Genomic DNA, 20,856 nt, shown 5'->3' with positions numbered 1-20,856 from the left:
CTACGGATGCGACGGCGGGCGCAGAGCGGGGCCGCAGGGGAAGCGCCTCCGCCCACGGGCGCGCTGCGCTTCCCTCCAACCTCCCGCCTCAGCCCTGCGCCGCCCGCGGCCCGGAGGGCGCTGCTGCCGCTGCCGCCGCCCCCTCGCGCCGCGCCGCCCCGCCCCGCTGCTGCGCGCTCGCTCGCTCCGAAGTCCGGTGCGGTGGGAGGCGGCGTTGGGCGTCATGGTGCGCTCGCTCAACTCCATCGTGGCCGTGTGCCAGAACATGGGCATCGGGAAGGACGGCAGACTGCCCTGGCCGCCGCTCAGGTACCGCGGGTCTGGCGGTGTTGTTCCCGCCGGGGCGCCGAGCGCGCGGACGGACTACAACTCCCAGCGTGCAGCGCGGCGCGCTCCCCGCCGGCGGTTGGTGTGGAGCCGCGCGTTGCGCGCTGGGAGTTGTGGTCAGGGAGGGCGATGCTCAACAGAGCGGGAAAGTGCCCGCGGCGGCGGTTGGCGGGGCCGCGGCCGGGGCAATGGCTGCCGGGCCCTGCGGCCGTGCCAGAGAGGCCCGAGGGACTCGGGGAGGCGCGTCGGCAGGCTCCCGGCCGTGGGTTTTCTCTCATGCAAGCAGAGCTGGGGCCAACGATCTCGCTTCAGGCATGGCACCGGCACCGGCCCCGTCCAGCCTCTCCTCCCCGGGCGCCGGCGGCACTTGCGTTATGTTTTTTTTCTAATTAGAGAAATGTAACTTATTCATAAACCACGTTGTAATGCTCTTCTTGCTTTCTTGCCAGGAATGAGTACAAGTACTTCCAGAGAATGACTAGCACATCCCATGTGGAAGGTAACGTTGTACTTGTTGCCGAGGTGTGCCTCTACTTACTAAAATTAGTTTGTGCGGTATCAGTCATGGAAAAGACCAGTAATTTTACTTTTCCTTGACTTAAAAGTCCTGCCTCTGCAAACAGGCTGCCGTTCCCTGCCCTCCCAAGCTTCACAAGTATTTTACCCCTTTATAAATATGTTATCTGCAAATTGTTTCAGTTAGATAAAGAAACTGGAGGTGAATCAGATGTTTCAGGACTGTAGGTGATTTGTAAATAAAAATAATTTCAAAGTCCTTTTTCCCCAAGAGGGTAGAAAACTTCACCTACCTGTCTTTACCTACAACTGCAACCCTGAACAAATTAAAAATGGAAAGGTTTTTATATGCTGATTAATTGGCAGAGGTTTTTTTCACGCTGTATTAGCTTATCTAACTTGTTTGCTGTAGCTCAGCCTTGGCCATTTGTTCCACCCCTCTGACCCTTGTGACAGTAATTTTGCTTGATTTTCTGAGTGCTGAGCCATCCCAATACGCCAGAAAACCCTAACTGTACTGGTAATATGCAGCGATAATGTTCAGGCCCAGTGAGACCTTTGCAGCAAAGTGATATCATAGACTTTTTTGATTTGGTGAGATAAAACCAGTTATTGTGGGGTGAAAAAATTGTGAAAATCAGCACAAACAAACAGGGATAGGAATGCAAAAGATGAAAACAGCTAATTTGTTCTGACTGGGTACTTATCGCTGCCAGAAGAGACAAGTCTTGCTGCACTGCCCCCATTCCTCTTTCACATTGACTTTAGTGCTGGTTTGGCATTTCCTTCAGCTGTTTTAATTCTCTAACCCCATAGACTAGGCTACTGGGTGTCTGCGAGGACTGCCAGTACAAGGTGTGTGGTAGGACCGGGAAGGAGGCATTGGGAGAGGAGGAATAGGATCTCCCTGAGCCATGCAACTGCCTTACTGCATCTGGTGGAATCAAAGCCATGACAGACAACAGATTTATCCTCACGTTTCTGCTGCTTCTCTACTTGCCAACATGGTCGCTCTCTTCCACATGTTTTTTTTTGGTGTTCCTCTTAAAACTGCTATCACTTGTTTGCTAAAACTTCTGGGCAGCCTAACATGTGCCCTTGTTTTGATTGAGCAACCTATTCCATATTCTGATTTGAAGGTCTGTTTCATATTCCACAAGGAATATCTAATCTCATTTTGCAACAGTCTTAAGTGAAGGATTTTACTTATGTTTTGGAGACCCAATTCAGCCCATTGCAACCCTACGTACAAAAAAGACACAACAGAAATGTATGTCTTTTTATATGTCTGCAATTTGCGTCTTACCTGGCACAAATAACCTGTAATCAAAAAAAGATATTTTAAATGTAATTAAAACGAAAAATTTTGCTCCATCCTGCCTGCAAATCTTTGATAAGCTATAACCTTGACCTTAGATGGTAGGCAGTTAAGCTGCTTCATAACCAGACCCCTTAATGGATTATGCTGCCATAAGTTTTCACAGCAGGGATATCACCATTGGCTCAAAAAAGTCAGAGAGTCACTGGTTTTTGAAAGTGGGAAGAATACAATGGAGAAGCATCACCTGGTCTTGTTTTTAGTCTGCTTGTATACCTGCACTGGCCACTGCTGTAAATTAGCTATTGGTTTAGACAAGTCTTTGTTCTGACCCCGTAGGCATACCAGTGTGAATCTTTAGTAAGAAAATACATATATTTTTCAGAACTTTTGCATTTCCTTCAGCAGTGGTGCTAGTGGTCTGTGCTAACATATCTAAACTGACACTGCAGTATGTCTCTTGGAAACTTGCTCATGAAGCTTATCTGCAGGAGAAAGGTCTTTAAACACTGCTAATAAACAACTGGAGCATCCATTCTCTGGTGCGATCTAGTAGATCCAGCCTCTCTCAGATCAAGAAGCAGGGCAGATAGCTGTGAACAAATACTATTTTCTTTTCTCTAAAATCCCTTCCTGCAGTGTAGCACTGTAAAAAACTTCCTGTTACCTTTTGTGAGTCTCAACCTCTGTGTTTATTTCTCTGACAACTCCATTTGCTCATAAAGAAAAACCCTCTTCTTAGCAGGGCACATATAAGAGATAACTAGGTTATGAATGTTTGGGTTTGGTCAGAGATTATACTTACGGGTAAATTCTAGAACATGATTGAACACCTGTTGCACTTCTGCTTTGGATTTAATTTGGCTGGTTCTTCTCCTAAAAGTTATCCTTTTACCGGGCTATTTTTTTTTTTTAAATAACACTCAAAGCTGGCAATTATTCCTGATCATATAACTGGAATGAAGATATAACTGGAATGATGGAACATGCAAACACGAAGTCGATTACTGTATGGTGCTCAGATTTATAAAGAGAACAGTGATGTTTTTTCGCACTGAGAGAACTCTCTTGAGGGTGTGAGTTGGTCTCACACACAGAGATTAATTTGGCCCCATAACTATGGCAGAGCCAATGTCCGTGTAATGCATGTAATGGGCAGTGACATGCCTTTTTTTATTTTCTGTCAATTATAAATGTATAGGTGTGCATGAGACTACTTTGGTGTAAACTGCCTGCCGAGGCTTTGAGGCCACAAACGTGTTCTATGCATGTGACTGATTTGAGGATCGGGGCCTAAGCTTGTACTTTTGTTAACTGGTGAAATGGAGTTCAGAAGGGGGAGGGAAAGTCCAGCAGATGTCACTAAACAACCAAAACAAATATGGGACAGAGCAAAAACACCCTTTAAATAAGTGTTTTCTCTCTTACTCAGGTAAACAGAATGCCCTGATAATGGGTAAAAAAACCTGGTTCTCCATTCCTGAGAAGAATCGTCCTTTAAAAGACAGAATTAATATAGTGCTCAGCAGGGAGCTCAAGTATGTATGATGAATAATAGGCTTGTAAAACAAATAACAAGTCTGCACCTAAAAATATGTGTAGCAGTACATCCTAAAGTAATTCTAAATGTAACATTTTTGATACCTGGTTAGGAAGCATCTCTGCTGTTGGTTCTGAGTGATATCACTACTTTACCTTTAATTTTTTAATTATTATTTTTATTTCTTTTATTTTTTAATTAATTCACAAGATAATTGTCATTACTTTGCATAATAAATATTAGTCCTAGCTGTACACACCAACCATCTGACAATGTCAGTAGTCTTTCTGACTCATGTATTTAACTGTATTTCTCTAGTTCCTGGTTAGATTGGTGGCTCTTACTCCCTTTTTTGAGGTTTATTTTTATTAGCATTTAAGGAAAAAGAACTGTCCTTTTTCAGAGCTCTCTTCTTGAACCCATACCCACAGGCATCCAAATATTCTTAAACAAAAATGGCCACTTATAATGGTTTATTGCTTTGGAGGATGTTTGTGGGTTTTGGGCTGGGGGGGGGGGGGGGCAGGGGATGGAGGCTTTTTGACTAGTTTTATTGAATGAAATATTGATGTTCTAGAATTCAAGTAGAAATCTACATTTAATTTTATAGATATGTAAATTTCTCAGTTACACTTTTTAAAAAAAAGATATAAAATTTCAGATCTGTAACTTATAATGCCTTTTAAGTCACAATTATGATTAAACTGTGATTTATTAAACAATTCTGCAGTTAGATGAGAATTCTAACATAGTTTAGCAATAATAGGCATTTCAAAATCATTAACTAATGTGAAACATTTAGTCCTTTGTGAGTTCAGCAAAACACATTGTATGTCTACATTGTATTGATTATCATGATGAATGGTCCTTTAATTATTTAGTAATAAAACTTGCCTTTTTCTAGGGATACCCCAAAAGGAGCACATTATCTTTCCAAAAGTCTGGATGATGCTTTAGCTCTTTTGGATTCACCAGAGTTAAAAAGTAAAGTAGACATGGTTTGGATCGTTGGAGGGACTTCAGTTTACAAGGTACGTTTAGAGTATTCCTAAATTACTCATTTTCTGCGATGGGATGAGGATGGCTCAAGTTCTTATTACTTCCGCTTTAGGAAGTGCCTTTCCTTCACGTGACCCAGCAAACTCCAGTGATTCCAACAGAACAAGTCTTGGAGAGTAAGATTTCAACTCACAAGTTTAAAGTACCTGTCCAAGTAACCAAATGTTGCTCTTGCTAATGGTCCAGTGTCATAGAGTCACTGCGCTTTTGAGAGCTTTTCTTAAATGTCTAAGTTACTGGGTTTTTACACCAAGACCCATATGGTTATGTTTATTTTGCTGAGGTAGTAGACTGACTTTGCAGAGGATGTGGGAAAAAAGGAAAAATGATCCAGCATTTTTAGCCAGAGTATGACACTTTATACAGGTATACAGGTAAGAAAAGAGGATTTAGAGAAAGCTGACAGCTGATGGTGTCAGCAATAAGAGGAGATAATCATACAACAAAACGTAGAACTGACTGTTTTGCCATCAAACAACCAGGCGTCCCTACGGTTCCTACTCCCCAGGTTTCCCTTGGTGTCTCGGTATTCAGGTGTCCGTTCATGTGCCAAAAAGGCAGCATGTGCCACTTTCTTCTCAGGGCCATCTTTACACAAAGCCCTGTATAAACTGCCCTGTTTACCCACAAATGCAATAGTCCTTCTGCCATTAACTAAGATAATAGCTGTGCAACGTGAAGGTCTGCAGTAAAACCTATCTTGTTGTTGCCCTGTGTTTCCTCAGCCATCTTTCTCCGTTCCCCCAAACCCTTCCTCTCATTTTCCATTTATACACATGTAAAGTTCAGTCAAATCTCCATGCCTCCACCCACATCGCTGGAGTCATCCTTTCAGCCCCTACACAGTAAGGGTTCTGCCCTTTAACTCTCAATTGATTTTGTCTTCTTTTGTTAAGTTCTCCTATAATTTACATTTATTGTCAAACAGTACCACACAAAAGGTTATGGCCATCAACCCTAGTTCCTTTCATATCAATCAGGAGAATATGGAATAAGGACAGCAGTAAGCATTCTTTCTTCTGATTAAAAAAATCTTAATTGAGAATTATAAAGCTTTTTTTTTTATATATAGTAAAGGAAAAACAGTTCTGCTGTCCTCTAGTCATTACAAGTATGCTGGAAAATATACTCCGTTTCTTGTTTGGCACCTGGACTTTAGGTGTGTGATGAAAATGCCATCATGCTCCTGGTACTAAATTAGGGCTGACAATATGTGTTGTATACAGGGTGGGAAAATACATGTTCTGATATTTCTTGCCTTTGCAGCTTGTGCCTTTCATGAACCTCTTCTCTGTATCTTAGGTATCTTTTTACAGTAAAGAAAGCAAAGTAGTTAGATATTGCTAAGGTTGTAAGAAAAATAAGACACATGCAAATTGCCTGTAAAACACTGTTGTTCCTCTTTTTTTTTTAATTTATGTTTTATAACCACTTTTGCATGTGGTGAAGTCCACCATATATTTGGTGTCCAAATGCATTCAGTCTGTAATCAAGTATTATCGTATAGAAGTAACCTGTCCTTCACCCTCAGCCATTAAATTGCCTGCTTCCAGGCAGTAAGTAGCAAGTTTATTTCTGGAGACAGATTCTCTTCAGATTGGGCATAACTGCCCAACATGAGCAAAAGACTAGGTTTGGCTTCTGCCTGTAATTCTGCAGAATTCTGTACAAATTTTACAGAATTTACAGAAAATCTGTAAAAGCAGGAGCATTTACCCCTTCTGTGCAATGGCCACATACTCATCTAGTGCTGCAATGAGTGATTATTTTTACTTGTTCTTCCAGGAGCATCTGTGTTGTAGACTTCTAATTTAACTATTTTTCCAGTGTCTGGCTGATATTTTGTAGAAAACAATGCAATTTTTTAGACTATTACTCACCAATACTTAGATTATAAATAGGCAGTTTTGATCGAGAGTACTTTTGCAACATATTACTTGTGCTGATCCACATAAGGGAATATGACTTAAAATTTCAACAGTTTTCCCCATTTCAAGCTTTTACTTGGGACATTTCAAAGGAATTTGTAATCCATTAGGGAGAAATGTGACAGTTTTATACAGATTCCTGCATTCAAACTAGCTTTGTGGTCTTAATTAAAAGGGTTTGATGGAAACCATACACTTCTACCAAAACTGCAGGTAATATTTTTAGTGCCTGTATTAAAGATGCACAAAGGATTACAGGAATATTTCCATTATACCATGTAGAAATGTGTAGGAGGTAAAATAGCAAATGGTAACTGAAGTGAATCCTTTTATTCGGTAGTTGTAGGTATTTGCTTTTAAGGCATTATTTTGATCTTGCTACTTTGTATGGCTGAAAGGTTTAGAACTGATTGTGTTTATTAGTACAAGCCTGTGATGGAAAAGTGTCTGTAACTCCTTTAGCAACACGAGTGGTTTGAAACAGGTAGTGCTGAGGACATGACATTTCCACTTTTAGCACTTTGGGGAGTTTAACCCAAAGTTCAGGTCTTTCAAACCAGGTAGTGCTTTATGAGGACAGACCTTGGTAAGAAGAGCAGGCCACTCTGGAAAGCACCATACTTTTCTTTTCTTCTGCCTCCTGCAGATGATGGTCCCAACCACCATCAACCCTTTTCTATTCCTGATCTTGTACCTGGCTCCTCCTACTCATTTACAAGTAACACTACTGTGCCTGAGGAGTAAATCCTCTTCTGCATCTGAGCGTAGCCACACAACAGTGCAGTAGAGAGCTGTTTTGCACCAGGAGGAGTTAGTCCATTATGATCCCAGCAAGAAGAGCACCCAGACTCTGTAAAGTGTCATTTAAAATCCTACTTATTGGAGCTAACACTTTAAAGAAGGACAGAATAGCGTAAGTAATCTTACATCCCTTTAGATGCTGGGAACTCCAAGTTCTGTGGCATTGAACGAGCCTCCAAGCCACATGCAGCATGCTGCGCAGACCCTGTCTGTAGAAAGGGCTACCCCATTTTGGTCATTCAAGCTATTACAGGACCTTCTTACAAGAAAACAAGTTTATTCATCATTTCTGCTTTCAAACAGAAAGGGTGTTCACATGAGAACTTCTTGCTGCTTTTAGATAAAGGCAAGGACACGCAGGTGGTATACTTGTCGGTACCAAGTGGGACCTGCCTACAGGTTCCTCTTACAGTTTTCTGGCTGAGCTTATCCTGTGGCCAAGGAATATGCGCAGCACAGTACAGGCCTGGGTCTATTCAGGTTAATTGTTATGTGGATCACTAACTCCTTAATGTACAGTGGTTTTTCAGTCAGGATCAATACAAAAGGGAACGGCAAGCTCACGCATGCACCCGTTGCATTTACATCAGGAGGGCTGCTTTGACAGCCTGTCACAGGCTGTTGTGGATGTCTTGAAGGCTGAGTAGGAAGATGGGGGATAATGGCATTCCTGGAGTCTTCACTGTAGCTGCTCTGCCCTGGTTGATCTGCAGCCATTGGCACAGGGGTTGAGCTCAGGCTGGTGGCATCCCATTGGTATGGGGATCCTGGAGAATAAGAAGTAGATGCAGAATGTATTGAATGTGAGGGTGCACAACTGAGGCCATCTGTCAAGAGCTGCTACAACAGCTTTGCCATTGCCAGACGACACTTCCAGAGTCCGTATCATTACTCAAGAGGTTGACTTATTGTCCTGTGGAGCCTTTTGCCACTATCTCCTAACCTTAGCAACTTCTGATTAGTTAATCAGTTTGGGATGGGGAGGTCCACCATGATCAGGGTTGTTATCACAGCTCCCTGAAGCAATCCTCTAAGCTGTATTTCTGTAGATGGTATAAGGAGGGAACATGTGAATGATCTTCCAGGCCTTTGCTGTCTTTGGTTTTCCACACCCTTCGTGGATGCTGTGGGCAGCACCCACATCCCAGCTGGGTTCCAGACCCAGGGTAGCAAGCCAAAGGGTTACCAAGGGTGGCCCATGAACTGAGGCAGATTCACACGTCTTTCAGGAGGTTTCCAAAGAACCTCAGACTGAAAAGGGATGCTGGCGCCTTCTTTGTGCACAGGGTCATTCAAGATGTTTGAACACCTGCCTTATCTGAAATACTGCATCCCCTCTGTGCCTCATGCTGCCCTGCCCAGATACCATGCTGAAACACAAGCCTGGCTTATCGTCATCCAGAGAGTGGTGCAGAGGTGGAGCATCTGCCCAGCTGCCTGAGTGCAGAAGGGCCCTCTTTGGGACACAGGTGTCCAGCCTGTCTCAGTCTCAAGTACGGATGGCTGCTGTGCCCTGCCCAGCCTCTAAGAGCTGAGGCAAGCAAAGGTGCTAGAGCATGCGCTCCAGGACGGCATTTCAGGATGGGATGCTGCCCTCAGCAACAGAGGGGCAAGGAATGGGATGGAGGCAAGGGACTGCTGCTGTTTACAACCTCTTCCTCGCAGGACTGCAGAGGATAGAGGAGCAAGCCTGACAGTCTCTGAACATTTATAAGGACACAGTGCAGCTGTCTATTGCTTATGGCCATCTTGTCCACGGCCCCTAGGTTCTCAAGGACACAGTTCTCTTCACGGTGGTGGGAATATTGGCATAAGCTGCCTCAAGTCCTGTGAAGAACAGAGAAAGGTGAGCTCTGAACAGGGTGGCCATCCCAGTCGTCATGTAGGTTATATTCATGCAGTGTTCAGCAGCATACTCTGGGAAACTGTCTCTTCTGGGCCTTGACCTCTGCAACAGGAAGAGGCAGAGCAGCTAGACATAGTAGGCATTTTGGTGGGGACAGGGAGAGATGAGTAGAGCATTGGTATTAGGAAGTGAGAGCAGAAAAGATTGAAAACAGCTCCCACAGTCCACTGAGGGTTCAAAAACCTCGTGCAGCCTTCATCTTCTTAAGTTTGACTTGACACTGATCACCTCAACAGGTTTGTAATCTGATGTGGCCACAGGGTAGTACTGTTGCCTCCAGGGAAGCTTTTGGACTTCTCACAGCACAGGTTTACAAGTTTCATTTCTTTGGATCTCAGTGTGACGCCATACTGGATCTTCTGCACTATTCTGGATCTCCTGAGTTCCAGAGAGAGTTGATGTTGCTGTTGATTGTATGGGTGAGGAAGGATGAGCCCAGCAATGGCCAATAGGTAACAGCAATTACGAAGCTGTTAGGTGTCATGAGAGGCACTCCGTGATTTTGCTTGAGCACTTGATGTTTTGAGAGCCGTCTGCTGGCTCATGAGTGCTTGTTGTGTGCTGGAAAACTTGTGGTGGTGACTCACTCGTTGGTTCTGGCCCTTGAGTCCCTATTAGCTGTTAGAGCTTATCAGACATGTTCCTGGAGCAGATTTTCTGGCTTGGTTTCATCCCCAAGAAATTTAATTCACGCACACCAAGATCACTCCCCAGTACAACTAAAGCATGGTGAGTGGGGACAATTGGAAGATTCATTTCAAAGCCAAGTTTCTGTTCTGAGTTAAGACACTAACATAGATGCACTCTGTGGAGGTATTTTCTCTTAATTGAGAGGTTTGGGTCTTGGCTTTGACTCTGAAAAATAGTGCTACCTGGAGATCCTAAGGGAGTCTGCTCAGTATAAATTACATCAGTCTCTTTTAACTGGATTTAAACTGTGTGTTTTAAACTGATTAAAAACAACATTCAGATTTTACTAGGAATAGGGACTGTAAGCCCAGCACATCCCCAAATATTAAACAGGGACTTTAAAAAAAAAGAACAAAACCAAAATCAGGTGTAGATTTACTTATGTAGATGGTATGGTCTTATGATATGTTGTTGGTAGAGTGTTTAATATAAATCTTGCTTTGTAAAAATAACCAAGCACAAATCCCTAACAGTGAACCTACCAGTGGGGAGAAAAAAAAAACAAACTAGCAACAGAAGTTTAAAAAAAAAGAAAAGAATTGGAAAATTTATGACTCAGGTCCTCATAACCAAGGCCTCTTTAGTAACACCAAAACAGGCTATATGTCAAACAGGTTTTCACCTTGATAAAACAGTTTTTCCTACAGCATCTCGAACATTTAAAATTGTCTCTCCTAATTTACATGTTCTTATTCAGCTTGTTGCTTTCTAAATGCCACAAAAGCAAACAACGACACTCAAGGTCACATTGCTGAAGTATTGTATTTGTGTATTAAATTTGGAGAAGAAACTTGTAATTTCATAACAGAACAAAAAGTTCTTTCATAAGAAGTTTTGTTGGTTTTGCTGTTTAGTTAATATCTAGGCTCGCCATAACAGAAAATAGATGCTGGTGATAAGTAGCATTTGGGGAAATTCTTCATCAAAGAGGCTTGAGCTGGAAAATAAAATTTCCAGTAATCTCCAAGGGAAAATTTTATCTAATATTCATGCTCAGGTGTCTTCCTATGTATTAGTATTTGACATACTATATTTGGTAATCTACCCCCTTTCATTCTTTGAAATTATTGAATTATGAAGTTGCTATTCCTATTTAGTGCAGCAAGTCTCTTGCAGATGATTAATTGCCCTCTTAAATAGTTTCTTGACTAAGCATATAAGCTTCACTGAGTTCTGAATGCCCAGAGTGGGTTGTGAATGCCACATTTGCTAAGCTTCAAATCTTTGCTGTACCATAAGGATCACTTCTTTAAAAGAAAGAAGTATTAACAACAATTTGAGTCACTAGTTTTATCATGATTTTTTTCAAGCCTGCCAAAACTTTACTAGTTAGTACTAATATACCAAAATATACATTTTAAAGATTACATTTTAGTACGTCTGAATTTTCTGTAAACTATAAAAGATATAATAGTAATTTTTCTACCTCCCCTGCCTATAAGACAAAGTGGTTTTGAGCTGCGTACCTGTTGGAATGATTTTAAACTGCGTACCTGTTGGAATAGACTAATGTGTATGTTACCATGTTTTTGAAGTGTTGTATTCAGTCTGAGATGCGACCAAGGACTAAGATCCACTTACAAGGGAGCTATGCAGACAGCTCATTTTTCCATGCTCACGTGCTCCACTCTTGCAGGTTGCAGTGCTGTTGCTCTCTTCAAACAGTGCTCTCAAAGAACATGCTGCAAAGACCAGGCTCCTGAGCTGCATGATGCTGTTGACGTGGAGGACGTCACACTGCAGGCCCAAAGCATTATTCTGCTCTGGGAGCAATCAGTGCAAAAAGCTGAGCGCTGCATTGGCTTCTCCACTAGTTCTGTTTTAGAGTGCACTAATTAGTATGGCTTAATCCTGTTAACATTTTTGAAAGCTAGTAACATTAGCTGGTGTAAAGTGAAGACTGAAGGTTGTTGTGGTTGCACTGACCATATGTTTTTTCCCTGTCCCACCAAGTTCATGATAATGTTATTCGATTATGCACGTTTATGGTCCTGAGCAGTTGTTTCCAAGGAAGGTTACTGTCTTCCTGGCGTATATGCAAATGTAACTCTCTTACTTCATTATTGTAATGTCGCAGAATCCTTCTTTACAGGAGAATTTTCCCATGTGTAGTTGTGTAGCTTTGTGTCATTGTCTGAACAAAAAGATGGGAATGGGAAGACAATTTTCCTGTATTCCTATGACCTTCTAGGTGTTTTTTGAGAAAAGGTTTGAGCACTCTTAGTGCAATTCCCTAATATCTCTTTTACATAAAAGTAGCAGGGTAACAGCATTACAGCTGACAGCACTGTCGTCCCATAGAGATTTATGTTTTTTAAAAATATATCTGTGACTATTGTGGTCATGCCTCTGGTGGCCAATACTTCTTTCTCTTACCTAGTTATAAATAAAATTAGAGGAAACAGGACTACAATATTAGCAATGGACTAGTGGATTAACTAATAATTTCAAAAGTTTAAGAATTTTCTTTAATTTAGCATCTTCATAGTTTCACAGACTTGAGAAGGACGTATCCAGCCTTTCCATACAGTCTTCAAAATAAACTCAGAGGATTTTTAATGTGGAAAAAAAGGTGTAATATTGCTATCTCCTAACCAAGCTTTTTGTGTGCTCGTTCTTGTGAACAAACATATTGATTTGACATTCCTCTGGGAAAAAATGACTAAAAAAGGTTAATATATGAGTCAGTTACAGACACAAATCATGCAGCTATGAAAGGTTGTTGCTTTTTAAGTTCTTTTTCAAAGATGCTTCCAGAGATCATAGAGGGAAAGATTTAAAACCTGTGAATCTTTAAATGACTAGAAATTGGTCCCTTCTACAGCAGTTGGTTGCTATGCCCACTAGTTTACAGTGGTTTGGTGATTAGATCTATAAAAGATTAATTTTCCATATAATACTTCTGAAATTACTTGTACTACACAGCTATTCTTTGTTGCAGAGCTTCAGGGCTGTTTTAACCTGTGTTCTACAAGAGAAACTAATTCAAGGCAATGGTCGTGCATGTGCAGACATAACCTAATCTTGTATGGGTGTCAGTCCAACGCAGCTGGAAATTATGGGGAAGATGATCCTTAGGTCATCTCCTTTTTGCTTTAGGCTTCAGAGGCAGGCCTGACAAGGGTTTCTTGGAAGTGAGCAAAAAGGTGAGGGTATGCTAAAATCTTTTCACAGGGTTATGAAGATACATGTGAGTAATAAAGGACTCCGGTTCACATATAGGGTTGACGTACCTGGGACAACAGGAGGGATCCTGACACCTCAGCTTCTCCTGTCCGCCCTCTCTTCTGGAAAGTCACCTCTGCTTGAGGAGTGGTTCTGGTGTTTCTGAGAGATCAACAGCCACGGTTTTAATAGGCTGTGCTTTAATGTGAACCAAAAATCAGCATTGCTTTTCCCCGTTGCATCAGGCTGTAATATTTTAAAAGGTTCAGTAGCTGCTACACAAGGAGGTGAGCCTGTGTGGAGAGCAAACATATACGCAACTCCCAAGGGAAACCATTGCAGGTACAAATACAGTCCAAGGATAACTGATTGGACTATGAGGGAAGAACACAGTAAATTAAAAATCGTACCAAGAATGACTTTGAGAGCCAGTGTGGCAATGGACTGAGGGTAACATAATGACCATGGAGTGAGGATGCAGATTTTACAAATTTACAGAAGCATGAGCTCAGAGACATCATCATTTTGTTTTAAAAATCTCCTCCTCTTGCCCTGGTACAATTATTTCCAACAAGTCCTCTCTTACTATCTATCTTTTCCATCACATACATTAGCCTCACATTTACAAAATACGCAAAACCAAAAAAGGCAGTACTGATCTCCTACTTATTGGAAATTGTTTGTCTATTGAATATTGTGCTAACTTCCAACAGTATTGCCTGATCACTAGAAATATATTTAGTTACTGCACATTCTGTTTAAATATTCAAGATTATTTACATCTATACCTTCGTATTATGTATATGCTACATTAAAACAAAGTGCACGTGAAGACATAATCTAATCTTGTATGGGTGTCAGTTCACCCTATTCTGTTCATTAGAGTAAATATGCATAATGTATATTTCCTTGATTAAATTCAGAGTAAGTATGTCAACATTCTATCAAATCAGCACTATGCATCCTCTAACTTGTCTTCTGTGCCAAAAAAGGTGGTGAAACTGATAGAGTGGGCTGGACAGGTCAAGGGTGAATTGAATGTCAGTGAGGAACTACCTTAATCCTCATGAAAATGCTGGAGTTGTGATAAAGCTCCTTCCCCATTCTGCCGGGTCCATAGCAGTAGTTTGCAGAGGCAGTGTCAAGAGTCCAGTCCTCTCTGAACAGGTTCCTTTAGAGACTCCACACGTGGAAGGTTTCATGTTTGATACAAAATTTACTTTTTTGAAGTTACTGTCAGGGAACATGGAGGACCAGGTGCTCCCAAAGGGACGGGAGCTGGGACCCATGGGCAATAACCTGACTGGCATGACAGGGGCCTCACCATCCAGGGCTCATGGTGATAAGGCAGGTCCACAGGGCAGGATCAGGCCCTGTGAAGGTAACCAGAGTCAGCGTCTGTCCCCAGAGTCAGACATAGGCCTGGGATGACTAGATGGGGCCATGGGGACAGTCCAAGGCCTGGTTGGGATGCCAGCCCATGACATGATTCAGCTATGTACTTAATCCCAACACAAGTGAAAATTACACTTAGCAGAGTAGAGCAATTGAAATACAAAGTCGAATCACTTTACAAATGTGTTTCTCCTTGCCCGTCACTGTACTATGCTCACTGTCATGACACTGGGCATTCCCAGCTGCTAAGAAGGAATACGTGGGTTGAAACCAGCTCAAGCCTGTTGCTCTTCTCCGAGTTCTTTTTGTTTGTTGTTCAGTTTTCATGGGCCACATACACACGCAGACACCCAGAGCTGGTCTGGCTAACTCAGGAAACATTTGTACTTTTTTTATTAACTTGGGGACAAAGTTACACAGCTGGTTGGTTCACTCAACTAATGCAACCATTTATCTGGAACGGAGGTGACCTTCCGGTCCCCTTCATGCTAAGTTCAGCTTTCTTTGCAATATCTGTGGTCAGTCACTCCATACGCTCTTCCCTGACCTGTCTTGGTGGTACAGAGTTCTTGCTGAAGCTGCATTCCCATAGAGCTGGATAGGAAGTTGATTTATTCCTCCACTACAAAACAAAAGTATCTCTGTTTACAAGATACGGCATGCTTTTATTTGTGAAGCAGATTATTCTGCTGTCATTCTGCAGGTGTATGTTCCTCCTCTTACTTCCCACCCTTATTTAAAGAAAGAAAAAATGTGATATTTATATACAAACTAGATGAACACCACTTCAATGCTGTTGGATGCTGGTGTGCTGTGACTTACCCCTTCCATTTTAAGCTATTCTCTAGTAATAGAGCAGCTTTTCTAGAAACTAACTTCTCAGCAGTGATACCAATTAATTTTATTGGATTAAATTTGCTATTACTTGTTCCTGTACTTGTCAAAGTAGTACCTAATAGCATGCTGCATGGTGAATCACCTTTAACAAAGAGCATTGCTCGTTGCCAGTTTAAGGGAAAGGGAGATAACAGCTCTAAGCTTTCAAAAATATATTGTAACAGGCACCAGTATAGCTTTTAATGGGTTATTTTAATGCCGAGAAGTCTGGAAGAGGTGACTTTTCAGTCTGATCTGGAGACAAAACTTCTTTTTTTAATTCCTCAGTTTGTGTGAATTTCTTAGTGAGGAACTCACCTAACAGGTGCCTTCATAACGTTTTTCATCCAAGGAGCTTGGAAACTTTCTTTGTTGTTATACAACTTTCGATGCATATTATCACTTTGCCATAATCCAGAGATCAAACTTTGAAGTTAAACTGGTAGATAATTTGATCACTGGAATTGAAAACTAATGCAGAGTGAAAAAACGTTATAAATCCTTAGCAGTGATATTAATTAAACATTGCAACAAATTACCTTGAGGTGTGGGCCTCTCCCACCACTTAAAGCTTCCTGTCTTTCAAAGAGGTATGATTCAGAAATTGCACGTTGAGACTAGACCATACTGCTGCTTTCTTCTCACAGGACTACTCATAATTTTTTCTTAATTTCTGTCAGATGCCCCAAGCTCTGAGAATAGGTATTGCTGCCACTTAGCAGGTGGAACTGGCACAAGATGAAATTATCCCTTTAGAAAGTGCTCTTGGGCTGAGTCCAAAAGAGGCGATCTATAGTTCAATTTTCACTGCTTTGCTTAAATCCCGTAATGTATAAAATAGGAACTGAGTTTCAGTTTTAGATAACATATTTGGTGTGCAATCTACAAGTAGAAAATATGCTAAGACTCTTATCTCTTGGTTCTTTTTGAATGCTGCCATGGTGATGGCTGGTGCAGGCAGAGCAAGAATTTGGAGAGTTGGTAAAGAAAGCTAGTGTTCCAAATAAGAATTTATACTTTATGTTATCTTACAGACTTCAAATAGCATTATAAAACAAGAATATTATGAATTTTAGTAAACAACACTGCTTCATGCATGGTTGAGCTGTTTTACAGGGAACAACTCAATTTTAATTGTTTCTGTTGTTTTTAAAGGCAGCAATGGAGAAGCCAATTAATCATCGATTGTTTGTGACAAGGATTTTGCAGGAATTTGAAAGTGACACCTTTTTCCCAGAAATCGACTACAAAGATTACGAACTTCTCACTGAGTAAGTACCAGGATGCATACTAGTCTTGTGTTCAGGTGTAAGAGTTAATAATCTGATTTGGATGTGTCAGGGTCCCATTAAGGCCATGTTCTGTTTTGAGTTAGAGGTGCTTTTCACTGTATTTTTTTCCCCAGAGTCATATTTTACTTAGAACCTGGAATTGCACCTCCCTTAGCACAGGGGGGTTGTTGGAACTCGCTGTGTTCTTCAACCTTCCTGTAATCTTTACAGTAAAGAATGGCATTTGTCAGTTTGCTTGAAAAGTAACTTTCTTATTGTTTCTCACTTCAGAATTACTCAAATATTTACTAAGCTTCATAACTCTCAGTATGTTGTTAGTCAATGATAGGTAGCCTCTGAATGTCTTTGATAAGCTGCCAAAGACAAATTAAATGAGTTTGAGCAGGGAGGGTTGAGCCTTTATAGATTTGTAAGGTTATTCCTCTCTCTTGAGAAAATTACTTCTTCCTAAAAGACTTAGTAGGAACAAGTATTAAACTGTAAGTTTCTGCCATTCACTGTGGTTTCTTCTATGTTATCCTTGTCATATTCCGGTCATATTTTTATGTCCTCTCCAACAAGATTACATCCAACAGGCAGTAGGGAGGTGGGAAAAATTCAAATGTCTGCCTCAAGAACCAGCAAGGAAAGGACCTCTTCCTCTTCTTGCTACTCTCGTTTTGGTTCCCAGCTGGTTATAGACCAGCAGTGGAACAAATAGCGAGTATGGCAAGTCAAGTTCTCTGCACAGGGCACAGGAATGGATTAGCACTGAGGTGGGGGAGAACAGGTAGGGGCAGGAAAGAAGGATGCGGGAGAGACAAACAACGTGGGTGGGGAGGATAAGTCACCTTTTTCAACTCTAACATGTTCTGATCTGCTCTGTGCCATATCATGAGCCCACTTCAGTATCCTGATGTCTGACCCAAAGCTCCCCTCTCTCCCTCTTGGCTGTTTCTCAGGTATACATTGGTTTTGGCCAGTGTACTGAAATCAGAATTTGGCCTTAAAGCATGAATTTACAAACTAGCAGATAATTCCCTCACTAAAGTGGAAACCTGATAAAGTCAAACCTAGCGAATAAGATTTAAAATTTCTTTCTCCCTCAAAATCAACATTACTCGTACAAAATCCTCATTCTGTCGCAGGGAGCTGAAGAGGTTTTTGAAAGTATCAATTAATAAAAACTTTAAGAAGCTGTCGTAGACTAGTAAGCAACCTTTACCTTAGCATTTCCTCTAAACCATCTGAGGAAAAACAAAGCAAACAACCCCAAAAGTGTTCTGTATCTCTTCTGCCTTTGCAGACATTTTAAATAACATGTTGGAGGCTTTAATAAAAATGTTGGGGTTTTTTGATTAAGCCAAAAAGGTGGTTTTTTTTTTTACATCAGAGTATGCTTTCTTGATTTAAAAAGATGTGCGTACAAGTTGCTGATAGTAGTTAACATGATTCCTAAAAATAGCTTGTACTTAGTATACCTGTGGTAAGGATGGTATTTTCATCTCCTTTTTCAAACAACTGTCTTTTCTAATTGATTGGATAAATTACAGGTGACTCATAATGATATTCTTACCTACTTGTTGGCTTTGCTTTTTCTTGTCCCCTCTCTCCAGGTACCCAGGTGTCCCTGCTGGTATCCAAGAAGAGAATGGCATCCAGTACAAATTTGAAGTGTATGAAAAAGCTGTCTTGGCACAATAAATGAGGCTTTCTGTACTTCTGTGTAAAGGCAGGCTTTTTAAATCATGAAGTCTTATTGAGTGCAAATGCATATTAAATTATTGAGAGAAAATCCTGCTTGATAGTACAATACCTCAGTAATGAATTATTCCAAAAAACACACCCCACACTCTGAATATGCACCCTGCAGTGGAAATATGAAGGTGGTCAGCAGCGTGAAAGAGGTAGCTCTAAGGAATACCGCAACTAAGGTTGCATGAGACCTTGTATTGATCTTTACAATCCATGGCAGCACCCCTAACAATTCCATGAGTAATGAAAGGCATTAAACTGCGTCAGAACCTTTCTACCTAAACAAAGGTTTTGAGTATCTCCTAATTCAAAACTTCCGACATTGAGAAAGTGTCAAAACTCCTGAGTTTAACTGGGGTGGTATATATATTTATAACAATCTTTAAAACATACTGGTATAGAGGAAGAGGTAATCAAGTTTGAAAGCATAACAAGAGAAATGGAGTGTGGAAGTCTCAGGTAGCAGTTGAGGGATACATTGATCCTTCGTGGAAGTCTTCTCTTGCCATCTTAACCATCCTGGGTACACAGCCTACTTCAAGCCTTTTGGCTGAAAACACTGACTTACAGATTAATCTGATAAAGAAGTTTTAACATTTCCATTAACATCACACCCATGTAAAGGCTTGCTGCCCTTATAAAAAGTTGCTATGTCAGTTTGACCATGGCCACTTTGCAGTATAAGAACACAAACATTGCTTTCTTAACAGATTCTGTGTTTTTATGTCCCTTCTCAGTGTTTTCAATGCAGATGCAGAGTCTTAATTTGTCGGTGTGATTCTGAATATTCTGTGTTGCATACAAATATGGATTATAAGCAGATAGCGGGGTCCTGTTTCCTCTTTCATTAAACATAGCTAGTATAATAATGTTTTGCATTGCTATTCCCTAAAAGTAGTGAGCAATATACTGGTGCTGTAGTAACACTGCGATTGTAATGGCGTATAATGCCAAGTGTTGACCAAAGTTTATTGTTGCCAATATTATCACAACATTATCAGTAATATTAGTCTGTTGCTATGTTCTGACTGTGGGGAGTTTGTCAGATGGCAGAGGACTCCATACACGAAGTGTCATGGAGAGGAGCGAGGACGTACCGTGCCCATCTATGCTTCCTTGTGCTGCAGCTGCCACCCTGAGAGTGATAGCCTACAAGGAGGGAGCCCTGCCTCCCTTTCATTGCAGATCAGTCTGAGACCTGAAGAGCGAAAAAAAAGTTTAAAAAAAAAATTAACCCTCAAAATTCTGCTGACTGTTTCCCCAAAGCATTTCAAAAGCTTTGTCTTACGGAGCAGTATTGTGGGAGATCCAAGTAATAATGCTTGTCCTTTAATGTCACACTGAGGCCCAGTTCTAACGTCAGGGAGGGCGGCACTGGCCATTGGCAGGCTTTACACAGGTTACAACCGTACAGAGGAGCGTGACAGTGCCCGGTTTTCTAAGAGAAGATTAAACCTTGATTTTGCTTGCTTTTCAAAAATGAAACCTCTTTGATAAAACGCTTAGAATATCAGCTATGAACACCTCTTGACTATTCCATGGCAATTTACAACACTTAACTGATAACAAATATAATTTTTGCAGCATCTGTTCTGGGTTGTCTCAGTTTTCTCTGTGTTCCTTTTGCATTCTTGAAAACATAAGTACTTTCCTGTGTTGATCTTGCCCCATGTTTGTTGACTTTACATGGGTTGATAAAGATTAAAACAGCAAAGTTATATGCTTGTGTAATACAGCAAAGAGTCTCCTGAGTTTTAATTTGCCAATACATTGCGAAAGGGAAGGAAAAAGACTGCTACCAGGGGGATGTTTTTTTTTTTTTAAATATGTCACGGTGACCCTGACAAGAGAAAATAACTTCCCAAAAGCGTTTAATATGTACCAGTTAGTATCAAAAGGCAGGTCACTCTTGAAAACTCTGCACAGCTAGTCTGCAAAGTACTGTGTTTCTGGCAACTGACATTTATTAAAAGTGGAAGCACAGACTTCATGCAATGTTAGCTTACACTGTGATACTGATGCAAACATACATTAGAAAATTTCTGCCTAAGCGTATATTGCAGGAGATACAGTTCACTGAGGCCAAAATGTTTTGTAGAACCACTTTGGTTGCAAAGAACTTTAACCTGGATGCAAACAAGCCTACTGGGAACATAAATAGTTACTCTGACTCTTTGTGGACTGACTTAGTCCTCTCTAGATTAACTATGTTCATTTGTCAAATTCTGCAACAAATTAAGTCAATTTATCATTTGTGGAAATGAGAACTTTTGAAATAACACAGCAGTTTCCTACTTTTTCAGAACGTA

General features: G+C 41.1%; 1 protein-coding gene across 1 annotated transcript; it reads left to right on the top strand.

Annotated features, from left to right (window-relative positions):
• Positions 1–175: 175 nt before the first annotated feature.
• On the top strand, positions 176–20,287 carry DHFR (dihydrofolate reductase). Its single transcript, XM_076362688.1, has 6 exons — positions 176–309; positions 777–826; positions 3,594–3,699; positions 4,606–4,732; positions 16,677–16,792; positions 18,409–20,287. The coding sequence occupies exons 1-6, from the start codon at positions 224–226 to the stop codon at positions 18,494–18,496; spliced, it is 573 nt and encodes a 190-aa protein (XP_076218803.1). The 5' UTR covers positions 176–223; the 3' UTR covers positions 18,497–20,287.
• Positions 20,288–20,856: the final 569 nt, after the last annotated feature.

This window comes from Aptenodytes patagonicus, chromosome Z (genome assembly GCF_965638725.1).
Source record: "Aptenodytes patagonicus chromosome Z, bAptPat1.pri.cur, whole genome shotgun sequence".
Lineage (NCBI taxonomy): Eukaryota > Metazoa > Chordata > Aves > Sphenisciformes > Spheniscidae > Aptenodytes > Aptenodytes patagonicus.
This window is presented reverse-complemented; position numbering and strand designations above follow the sequence as displayed.

Excerpts from the sequence above, each read along its gene's own strand:
- DHFR (XM_076362688.1), top strand. The coding sequence starts at position 224 with ATGGTGCGCTCGCTCAACTCCATCGTGGCCGTGTGCCAGAACATGGGC. Across the intron at positions 310-776 it reads CTGCCCTGGCCGCCGCTCAG|GAATGAGTACAAGTACTTCC; the intron begins GTACCGCGGGTC and ends CTTTCTTGCCAG. Across the intron at positions 827-3,593 it reads TAGCACATCCCATGTGGAAG|GTAAACAGAATGCCCTGATA; the intron begins GTAACGTTGTAC and ends TCTCTTACTCAG.